Raw genomic sequence first — 11776 nt, 5'->3', positions numbered from 1 at the left:
TTCTGTGGATCCACTGAAGGGTCACAATCAGCTCAATCCAGAACCTTCTCTGGGTCAGGGGAGGCTCAGGATGGATATTTGGGGACATTCTTCATGGAAAGCATTCTAAGTCACAGTTTGTCCAGGACAGTGGTGCAGTCCCTGGGTTCAGGGGGGGTTTAAGAAGGGGTTTAAGAGATGTGAGGATGTGGCACTTGGGGACATGGGTTCGGGCTGAGTTTGGAGGGGCTGGGGGAATGGTTGGGCTCAAGGGTCTCAGAGGGCTTTTCTTAAAGATTCCACAGTTCTGTGACCTCCACAGCCAAAACAGCCCCATGCTCTGCATGAGAGCTTCATTTCACCAAACATCTCAGCTCTCCCTTGGTAATTCTCCCCATGTTTTCCACCTTCCCTGAGGGCATCATCCCCCTTTTTCCACCTTTCCTGGGGCATCATCCCCCTTTTCCAGCATCCCTGGGGGCACCATCCCTCTTTTCCCACCTTCCCGGGGGTCACACTCCTTTTCCACCTTCCCTGGGGTCATACCCCCTTTTTCCACCTTTCCTGGGGACACCAACCCCCTTTTTCCACCTTCCCTGTGGAGCACCACCCCCCTTTTTCCACCTTCCCTGAGGTCACCCCCCCTTTTCCACCCCAGACACGGATAGCAGCAGCCCCACCTTGTAATATTTAAAACAATTTTATTCATGAAAATATGCTGTACAATGCACTATACACAGTTCTTTACATTGCCACAGACACAAACTCTAATAGCACAACCAAGAGAAGTTACCATTGCCTACGATAGATGCGAGTGAGAGATGACGCCTCCGAGACCCTCCCCCCCAGTCTGTACAGTTATAAATACGAGGGAAAGGACGGACCCCAAAACCGCTGGGGGAAGCAAACCAGGGGGGCCCTTGGGTGTCCCCCCACGCCGGCTCCAGGCAGGGCAGGGCAGGGTGGGAGCAGGGTGAGAGCAGAGGGAGATCCCGGTCCCCAGAGGGGCTCTGTGGGGTGGGGATGGAGARGGGAGTCAGTGGGATGTGAGGTGGCCTCGCTGATTCCAGGGAGGGGACCCGGAGCCTCGGCCATCCCAGACTGTGACACAAAGCCCGGGTGTCCCTTCCCCACAGCTGCAGGGGGCACGGCCGTGCCAGCGACCCCCAGGACCCGCCTGCCCCACCCGCGGGCACAAAGCACAGCCCCGACACCCCCATTCTGTCACCACCACCCACCGGACACCTCAACCCCGGGTCCCTCAGTCCTGTGGCGGGGCCAGCCTGTGCCACCACCCCGCTGCCACCCCGTGCCCCGGGGGTGTCCGTGCCCACCCCCGCCRCTCCCGGCCCCGCACGACGACTGAACACACGACGTTACCAACACGACTGCACCGCACACACGACAACCCCACGGTCACGAACCACGACGACAGCTTGGCGATGGGCCGTGCCCACGCAGCGGGGCAGGGGGGCACGGGGGCRGCGGGGACGAGGGGACATCGATCCCCTGTCACGGTGGTGGCTGGCCCGTGTCTGTGACACCCAAGGGGGCTCGGGGACCCCTGCRCGGGAGGATCCCATCTCCCAGTGCCCGATCGCTGCCCCGCATGCTGGTGTGCTGCTGGATCTGTGCCTGGACATCAACTGCCCGGGAGAGCCCTTCCCTTTCTCCCAWTCCTGGGGGGCAGAGACCCCCATTTCCAGCTCTGGCTGCCCTCCTGCCGCTGGGTCCCTCCCACCCACGTGCTGAACCAGGGGGTCGGGGGTTAAATAGCCATTTGCAATCTGTTCCCAAGGATTGGAAAGATGCCTGAAATGAGAGGTGGTATGGAAAAGGAATGCGGTAATGATCCTGACCAAAGAATAATCCTTTTTAAAAAAGCATTCAAGAAAGATTATATATAATAGAATATATTAAATTCTGTACATGATCAAATAATGTAAACATAATTAATTAACTTGTAAGGATGTCTGCAGAGACCGTGCCTGCCGTGTGCCCCGGGTGAAGGTGAGCGGTGGCACATGGGGCTCCTCTGTCACGGTCTGCCACGGCCGTGTGGGGCAGGGGAGGAGCAGGAGGTGCCCACCCGCAGGGACCTGGCACTGTTTTGTGGCAGAGGAGCTGGTGCTGGGGCCGAAAGGGACAAGCTGGGCTGGGAAAATTCTGGATGCTGCTGGTTCAGTGCACTGACCCTGCTGCAAGCCGGGGGCTGGCGGTCAGAGACAGCCTGTGGTGCCCGGGGGAAGAATGGCCGAGCAGAGACCCCACCGGACACAGCAGCAGCTCCCACCACCTCCTCCCAGACCCTCGGCCATCTCCACACCAGTCTGTCCTGCTGCCCACCAGCCCAGCCCTTCCAAAGCYCTGCTGCTCTGGGCAGCCCTGGCCCACTCCTGCCCCACTAAATGGGGTCAGTTTGGGGTCCTGACACACAGCAGGACCACGTGTGAATCGTGGTCCCCACCCCACGGAGGCCCAGCCCCTGGCAGGTGGGCGCACCCTCTTGCTGACCAGCTCTCCTGGCACACCAGGATGGGCAGTGAGCCCACTGGGATGGTCAYTGAACCCCCCAGAGCCCCACAGCCCTGGCTGGGCACCCCATAGCACCTCCCTGAGCAATGCGGGTCACCCACGATTGGGGCAGGATGGATCCACGCTGCATGCAGAGGCCTGGCCCCCACATGCCTGCCCCCCTCACAAGCCCACAGCCCCATCTGGAGGCTGACCCACATCTCAGCCCCCCAGCTCTCACCCCATCACCCACCAGCCGGAGCCACGGCCAAGCCGAGATGAGCCATGCGATGGGGCACAGCCACAGCGCTGCCCACGGCCTCACTCTCCTCTCCTCTCCCTCAGCTCGACCCTTCCTTCCTTCCAATGCAAAAACTCAATGGCAAAAGAGTGCATGAAATGAAATAAATACACCCCCCTCCCCGCCCCTGCGCGCTGCCCCTCCAGCATGGGGGACCCTCACTCCCAGCAGCAGCCCCACCCTGGAGCCTGCCCAGCCCGCTCTGGGCAGGGGCTGCAGCCTTCCCTGGCACCCTCAGGCCCTGGGGCTGCTGAGATTCTGCTCTGGGGCTGCTGACCGCACACCCCCTCCATCAGCACCCCCTTCTCACTGCTCGGTGGGGGAAACTGCCTGGAGCCACACGAGGACACCCAGGGGAGGTGGCCTGGGTGTGTGGGCTCRGCAGAGCTCTGATTTCCACCAGGACTGAGGGGTCCTGAGCCCTCCTTTACCCTGGGGCAGGGTTCCCACTCCTGACACTTCTGCCCAGAGAACTCGATTGCYGAGGTGGCTCAGAGGAGAGCCCCTTCCCAGGGGGGATGATGCCCACGTTGGGGGGTCCATCCACCAGCCATCACCACTCCATCACCCGGCCCAAGGGCAAATCAAACTGGCACCGTCACCATGGGGCACTGGGGCTATCTGGAAAGACTTTCCCTTCCTGCTACCCCCCTGGACCTGCCTGGCTCCGGCTGCCTCTCCCACCCACCTGCCCTGAATCCTCCAGAGGATGCTGGCAGGACCCGAAGACCGGCCACACGTGGGGCTGGGGGTCCTCCCCCATCTCAGTATTTGACCCTCCGGTTTGTGTATCGTGTTCGACCTCAAGCTCAGACCGATGGTTCTCGCCCATCTCAACAAACAAAGGCAGAAGAGAAAGGAAAAAAAAAAAGTTAGTCTGAATGTTCCCCTCGTGGCTTCCCAGCGGTGAGCCCGCTCCAGGGCGGGTGTCACCCGGGCACCCAGCTCTGGTTCGTGGGCTGCGGCCCCCCGGGCAGCGCGGGCACATTGAGCCCGTTCTGCGGCGGGAGGGCCGAGTCAAAGTTGAAGTCCATCTCATCACTGTCCATGAAGTCATTGAGGATGATGGACTCCACGTCGCACTCCAGGCTCCCGTTGAACATGTCCAGGTCCAGGTCTGCTGGGAACCTGTCTTGGCCCAACACGGGGGGGTGGACGGCCCCCGGGTAGGGGCCCTGCAGCGAATCCAGCAAGCTCATGTGTGCCCCTTGGTTATTAGCGTAGGAATGCAGGTGCCCGTGGTGCGGCATGGCCGTCATGCTGCACGAGTCACCGGGCAGGCTCATAAGGCTGACGGGATTGGCTAAGGCACTGGTGTTGACCGCAGGGTGGTGACCGGCTGGTGACGGGTGGTACAACGCGTTGCTCTTCATCAGAGAGCCCGGGTGGGGCGGGTAGGACGACAAGCCCTGCTCCCCGCCCCCGCACAGCAACGGGTTGTGTCTGTGGCCACGGGCCGGCACCATGGGGCCGGCCGGCGGCAGGGGCAGGTCCCCGGGGACCATGCTCTCCTTGTGCGCGTAGGAGATGGAGGAGAGCAGGTCCTGCAGCGAGGCGTTCCTGTAGGAGCTGACGGGCGAGAAGGTGGCCTGCTTGTTCTCCTGGATGGTCTGCATGGGCAGGCGGCGCATGAGGCTCATGGCCGGCTGGCTGTAGATGGTCCCGCAGTAGGTGTTGGAGGCGGCCCCCATGCTGGAGCACTTGGAGTTGAAGGTGAAGCTGGAGCTGCGCTGCCGCAGGGCGGCCGGCGGCAGCTGCTGGGAGGGGCTCATGCTGTAGCCGTCCTGCAGGTCCTCCAGCATGCTCTCCCCCAGGCTCTCRTTCAGGCTGATGGTGCCGGTCAGGTCGGTCAGCCGGGGCAGCTCCACGGAGCAGCGGGYGCTGAGGGACGGAGACATGGTGCTYGAGGGGCTGGGGTACATCAGCGGCGACGAGGGGGTGCCGTCGTCCTCCTCCAGCTCGTCCGGCTCGTGGTTGGCCATGATGGGCGAGAGGCGCCCGCTCAGCGTGCTGGCCGTGGAGTTGGCCCGCGTCCGAAAGTCCGCCCAGGCGTCGTACTCGTCGCTGGCGTGGGACGCGGGGCTCTCCGACCACTTGGCCTGCTGCGAGGACGGGCTGTCCTCCCCGCGCTCCTGCGTCACCTGCAGCTGCTTCTTCTTGCTGGCCTTGCCCTTGATGCGCAGGAACTTGCTGTTGTTGTCCATGGAGACCGCCCGCCGCCGCGGCGTCTTGCCCGTCTTGCCGCCCTCGGGGTTCAGCATCCACCAGGAGCTCTTGCCGGTGCCCTCGTTCTGCACGCGGATGAAGCGGGTGTGCAGGGACAGGTTGTGCCGGATGGAGTTCTGCGGGGACAGCAAGGACAGGGGCATGGTCAGCGACGGGGACAGCACCCTGGGAGGACAGGGACACCCACGGGTCTGGGGCATTATGGGACACCTGGGCTCCATCCATGGGATGTCCGAGCGGGAGGGGCTGTGGCTGGGAGAGCTGGCAGGACCCTCCCACACCCTTGCTGGACATCCCATGGGTCAGAACCCTTTGCTGCATCTCCCAGCTCAGTCCTTAGCACAATTCCTGTCATGGCAGGGACAGGAGTGACTTTAGATGGTGTCYCAGGGACCTGCAGCAGCCAGAGCCAGCTCTCAGGGGATCTTTCTTCCCTGGCAGGAGCCTGTGGAAGGACAAGGTGAAGAGGCCACACATGCAGCATCAGATTTAGGGCCAGGCACRGATCCAGGGCATCCCCAGCCCCCCCAGCCCCCAGGTGCCCAGCACAACCCTGTTAAAAGCAGCCTCGCAGAGAAGGTTCTGGAGGGTGAGAGGCTGGACACAAACAGGCCACGGGCACTCAGAAACACAACCTGGGCTGCACCTGGGAGAAGGGGACAGCAGAGATCCCCTCAGACCTCATGACACCCCACCTCAGAGCTGCCTACAGCCCTGCAGCCCTTGGCACAGGAAGGACATGGAGTGTTAAAGCAGGTCCAGAGGAGGCCATGGAGATGGTCACAGGGCTGGAGCCCCTCTGGAGCTGGGCTGGGATAGCTGGGGGTGCTCACCTGGAGAGGAGAAGGCTCCAGGGAGAGCTCAGAGCCCCTTTTGGGGCCTAAAGGGGCTCCAGGAGAGCTGGAGAGGGACTGGGGCCAAGGGCTGGAGGGACAGGACACAGGGAATGGCTTCCCAGTGCCAGAGGGCAGGGATGGATGGGATATTGGGAAGGAATTGTTCCCTGGGAGGGTGGGGAGGGGCTGGGATGGAATTCCCAGAGCAGCTGTGGCTGCCCCTGGATCCCTCTGAGTGCCCAAGGCCAGGCTGGACATTGGGGCTGGGAGCACCTGGGACAGTGGGAGGGGTCCCTGCCATGGCAGGGGTGGCACTGGGTGGGATTTAAGGTCCCTTCCAACCCAACCCATTCTGGGATTCTCTGCCTCTCCCTGCTGATGTGCAGCTCATGGGATGCCACCCCAGCTCCCAGTGCCTCAGTTTCCCCAGAGGACAAAGGCAAGGTGCAGAGCCCCGGGAAGAGCCTCAGCCCACAGAGACCCTTCCCCCAGCCCTGCCCAAAGGCTCGGGGGCTGCTGCAGAGGAGAGGCACCTCCCCAACCCCTGCCCAGCTGCAGGAGGGACAGGGGGACAAGGAGGGGGATAAAGCCAAGGTAAAGGGGAGAAAGTTTGGTGCTGTGGTGGTGTACAGTGGAATACTAATGAAGAGGCAAGTGAGCTCCAGCCTCATCTATCATATTATGTAATGGCTTACTTCTCTGCACTTCATTTATTTGGAGATTGCTCCCAGGCTGGCTCCTCGCCAGCAGCCACCAAATCCAAGTCTACAGAAATCAATCTCGCGCTGACTGATTAAGCCGTGTTTAGAACTAATTGCTCCTTCGTGTGTGGGGAGAATAAATTACGGGCTTTAATTTCACATCTTTAAAATGCAACTGCAGGTATGGGCCAGCCATTAACCCCTTCCTGCACTGCTGGGGAGGGGGCCCGGGGGGTGCTCGGGATGCCCAACTGATGCTCATCACCTTCAAGCAGGGCGAGGCAAGCCCTGGCTAATCCTTCCTGGCAGGAAGAGTCCCCCCGACCCCTCCAGCACCTCTCCATGAGGCACAGGAGGAGCCAGGCTCCCCGCCATGACCGAGCTGCCGGACAAGCAGCAGGGACAGAAGCACAGCACGTGGTTGTCACTGCTCCGGCAGGGCCAGGGCCACCAGCCAGCTCAGCCCCACGGTGCTACCCCACACCCGCAGACTCTGGGGGGCTGAGGATGCCCAGGCTGGGCTCGCTGCAGCGCTGCCCAGTCGCTGCTGTGCCCCTGGCACGGGTGGGGACACCCCCATGGCCGCAGCCCCTCCCTGCCAGCGCTGCCGGCTCTGCCCAGCCCGGGAGGCAGGAGATGCTGCAGGGATGGAGCTGCCACGCAGAGCCCGGGGAGGGGGGCTTGGGGATGTCACAGCTGGGTCATTCAGCAGGGTGACATTCAGCATCCTCTTCTACGGCTCCCTCCCAGCGCAGCGACAGCACAGGGCACCCCGCACCGCCCGAGGCAGGGGACAGGGCTGGCAGGGTCACACTGCCCGAGGGAGAGCAGCGAAGGGGAGGCTGCTCCTYCTCCTGCAGCCCAGGTTCATTAAGAGCCAGAAGACAGCAGCAATTAAGCGCAAGGTGCAGCACACCCGGCTCTCTCCTCATTAGCACCCCGACACGCTCGGCTGGCCGCGGCTCGGGGCGCACGGAGCGGGGCGGGGGCTGCGCTGGGGCGGGCCGGGGGCTGATTAACGGCGGGCAGGGAGGGACACAGGGACCCGCTCCAGCCACGGCCATCCCGGCAGCTCTCGGCGAGGGGCGGGTGGGGACACACAGGGGACAGCGGGACTGGCAGCCCCTGTGACAGCAGTTGCCTTGGCAGGTGGTGCGCTGGGGCCAGGAGGGTGCAGGGGGTGCAGGAGAGGATGGTGCCACTCCCAGGGTCCCCAGCTCGCCTCTGGCACCGCTCTGTGCCCTGCAGCACCTCTCACAGCAGCCTGCGCCACTGCAGGGCTGCCCGCACTCTGCGCCCTCCCCGTCCCCTCGGTCCCCGTGTCACCCSTGTCACCCMYGCCTGTCCACCCCGCCCCGGTGGCTCAGCCCCTCACYGGTAACAYGGCCCCACAGCKCCCGGTACCCCCACCCCAAACGGTGCCCAGACCCCAAACAGCCCTGGGAACACCCAGCCCGTGCCAGGGGTGACAACCACTGCACCCACCCTGCGTGTCCCAGCCCGAATCGGGGGTGACACCCACCCTGCGTGTCCCAGCGCTCCCCCCGCAGCGCTGCCGAGGGGCCGGGGATGCTCTGGGGAGCAGAGGGGAGGGCAGGGGGTGGCACCAGGGCTGCAGGTGCTCCGGACCCCCTGTGCAGCCTTGGCTGGCACCAGGGCARGACGAGGCTGAGCCCGTGCCAGCCCCAAGCCACCAGCTGCCAGAGGCTTTGCCAAGCTGGAAGACCCCAGTGCCATCCCGGTGTCCGTCTGCTGGGGGCTGGTCCCGCTGCGGGGCCTGAGGGGGGGCTGAGGGCACCCAGAGAGCCCCTCACCCCCTCCAAGAGCCCTCCTCCGGCGAGCCTCATTGTCAGGGGAACAGGCAGTGTGAAATCGGTCTGATTAGCAATTAGTCCCATTGTAAAAGGATTAGCCGGACCCATTGTTTGGGAGAGTGACTCGACTGTCAATGGGCATCTGGCAGCGATGATGAKGAGGAGGATGATGATAATGATGATGATGATGCGGTGGGAGCCGGAAACCATTCTCCGAGGCCGGACTCCCGAAATGAACATAGACCCCCGAGATGGACCTCGATCCTCGGGGACCGGCCCCCAAGATGGGCATCCCCACCCAGCAGCACGTCCCAGGGACCCAGCCCAGCCTCGGGGTGCCCGCGAGTGTCGGGGTGCGAGGAGGCGTCCTGAACCCCCCCTCTGTGTGCCCCGAGGAGCGCAGGGTGGGGGGAAACCAGCGCAATTCCAGCCAGAGCAGGTTCTGCCCAGAGCTGCGGAGAGCAAACAAGGCGCTCTGGGGACCTCCCCGTCCCTGTCGCATCCCCTGCACCCTCTGCTGTCCCCAGCACTGTCCCTGAGCTGTCCCCGCTGTCCGCCAGCACCGAGGGTTTTTCCAGCAAAGCCGCCAAGCCCAGCCGCTCCCCACACACCCCAGCCCTGCTCTCAGGRACCCCCGCGTCAGRGAGCGCCRGGGGCTGTCWGTCCGTCTGTCCGTCCGTCTGTCCAGGCTGCTGGGCCATCCCGCAAAGGAGCCCGTTGGCCGTGAGCTGCTGGGGTTTCTCTCGCTGGTGACAGCAGGAAACAGGGACAGGGACAGGGCCACTAAGCAGAGCTCTGCCRGCAGCACAAGGACGGCTCCAGGGGTTAATTGGTGCTTATTCACTCCTTGCACACAGAGATTGCCGCTGCTGGAGGAATTATTGCCAGGGCACGGGCTGCATCCCCGGGGATGCTGTACAGGGAGGGTGGTGGCACGGGACAGTCAATGGTGACACCCACAGAGACACCGTGTTCACCCCAAAAACGGCTCTGCCTCTGGGCACCAGCAGCTAAGAGCAGGATAGCCATCCCCAGGGCCCCCGGCACTGTCCCCTGGGCATGGCTGACCACCATCCCCTGGCATGGCTGACCATCCTGGGGCCCCCGGCACTGTCCCCTGCATGGCTGACCATCCTCTGGGCATGGCTGACCATCCTGGAGCCCCCTGGCACCATCCCCTGGGCACGGCCAGCGCCATTCTCCACTCTGGTGTCACCATCCTGCCCAGAGCAGCATCCCCCAGCCCTGGCACTGCCACCAGTGGCAGTGGTGACAGGAGTGGAGCTCCTGCTGTGCCAAAGGCACAGGTGGGGATGAGACCCCCACCACCTCCAGGGGCCCGACCCTCATCAGTCCACCCCACATCAGCCCACCCCATACCATCCTGATCCACATCAGCCCCACAACAGCCCACCCCATAAACCCCTCCAGCTCCCCACACTGCCCCATAAACCTTCCCAATCCCTCCATGCCCCAAAGCCCCCTCAGCACCCAGCACCATCCTTTGCCCAGATCCCCTGTGCCGCCTCCCCATCGGGAGGGAGCCGGGGCTGTCCCCCCTCCCCGGCACGTCCTTGCCCTCGCCCGGTGCCTGCGGAAAGGGCACGGCAGGGGCAGGGGCAGGGGGAGGCAGCCGTCCCCCGCCGCGGGGGTCTCGCCGGCGGCGGCGAGCGGAGGCGGCGCGTTCGGGTCAGCGCTCCGGCTGAGCAGAGCGGGGCTGACGTGCTGCTAATTGAACCAAATGCCCATTAGAGGAGCCAGGGGCCGCGGCCGCCCGGCCCCGGCGCAGGTGGCTGACACGCGAGGAGCCCGGGGCGGCGTGGCCGGAGCATCCCCGCCTCCCCCCCGCGCTCCCAGCGCCGCCGACAGCTCATTAGGGAGCGCTAATCACCCCCGGGGCGGGCGTGGGGACAGCTGCGGCTGGCGGGGTCCCCCTGCCCCGAGCACCYCCGGCCGCTCTCCGTGCCACCCCCGCTCCGTGCCGGGCAGGGGTCCAGCCTGGCCTCTGTGGGGCACACAGACCCTCGGTGCCGTGTGGCCCCAGACAGTTCCGCACTCTGGAATGCGGCAGCGGGGCTGCAGTCTCACTCACATCGGGGGATCAGGCTGTGCCCCACCCTGCCCGTGCCTTTCTGCCATCCCCAGGCTGGAGGTGACAGGTCCAGGATCAGTCTCTGCTGGAAATGGGAAACCATCACCCTGACCCTCTGCCAGGACTGGCCAGCCCTATTCCAWGCCCCACATCCAGACAGAGCCTGGCTGGTTCCAGAACCAGTACAGGGGCTGTGGAGYTGGGTGGGTCCCTGGGGTGATGCTCACTCCTGGCCTGGCCCCATGCTGGTCCTGGCCCATCTCCACCACACATCTTGGTGGCTCTCAGAGGGTCCAACCCCAGTGGAGCCCCCCAGTGCAGCCCCCAGTGCAGCCCCAGAGAACCCCAGTGCACCCCTCAGTGCACCCCCCTGGGGCACCCCCAGAGCACCTCCAGTGCATCCCCCAGTGTAGCCCCAATGCAGACCCGTGGCACAGAGCTGCCCCTCACCACCCCTGTGAGTTTGTTCCACAACTGGCTCAGTGCCTCCCTGCTCCTCCTGACCACAAGCAGTTCCCAAACTCCCCAGTGACATGACAGACACCCATCAAACCACCCCAGCAGCCCCCCATGCCCAGCCCTCACTCCACAGTCCTTGCCTGGGGCTACCAGGACACCCCCACACTGTGCCCCACCCCCCCGGGCTGGCACAGAGTCCCAGGGGCTGCCAGCCCATGGSGGGTGCTTGGATCACCCCCTGCACCCCTCCCAGCCAGGAGGGAGCTGGCAGAGGGCACATCGTCCACATGGGGACAACCCTCATGCCAAGGCTGGAAGCAGAGTCCCAATGTGGCAGAGGTGGCACATGTGGCCCAGCATCCCTCTCCCAGCCCTGGGACTGTCRCTGTTGCCATGGCAGCCGCTTTATTTGAACCAGCTGCCATCACTCCGTGTCCCCTTCACAGGCAGGAACGTCCTCCCTGCCCTGTGAGAGCCCAGGAAGTGCCTGCAGAACCTGTCCATGAGGAATGGCTTTTCCCCGTGCTCCAGAGGGCACAGACAGAGCACCAGCACCTTCTACATCCCACAGTGCTCAGTGGGCTCACACCAGCTCGGCCACCAGGTCCCACTGAGGTGGCTCAGGGGATGGGTCACAGAACCAGAGAATGTCCTGAGCTGGGAGAGACCCACAGGGATCATCGAGTCCACTCCTGGCCCTGCACAGAAACCATAATAACCCAAATAACCCCAACCCCTGTACCTGAGAGCATCGTCCAAACACTTCTGGAGCTCTGGGCCACTGCAGCCCAGGGGAAGAGGATGGAGGGATGGACAGGGATGGATGGATGGATGGATGGATGGATGGATGGATG

At 64.0% G+C, this 11776-nt stretch overlaps 1 protein-coding gene across 2 annotated transcripts in view; it reads right to left on the bottom strand.

The window, feature by feature from the left end:
* Positions 1-3343: 3343 nt before the first annotated feature.
* Positions 3344-11776, bottom strand: part of FOXO6 (forkhead box O6) — a 35737-nt gene continuing 27304 nt past the window's right edge. For both annotated transcript variants that reach the window (XM_057383579.1, XM_057383578.1), the window contains one exon: positions 3344-5136. In XM_057383579.1, the coding sequence (XP_057239562.1) occupies positions 3724-5136 (1413 nt within the window). In that variant the 3' untranslated portion in view covers positions 3344-3723. The remainder of the gene's footprint in view (positions 5137-11776) is intronic.

Source organism: Malurus melanocephalus, unplaced genomic scaffold (assembly GCF_030028575.1).
Source record: "Malurus melanocephalus ecotype Western Australia unplaced genomic scaffold, MMel_1.1 scaffold_641, whole genome shotgun sequence".
Lineage (NCBI taxonomy): Eukaryota > Metazoa > Chordata > Aves > Passeriformes > Maluridae > Malurus > Malurus melanocephalus.
The sequence above is the reverse complement of the archived record's forward strand: the minus strand, read 5'-3'. Positions and strand labels throughout refer to the sequence as shown.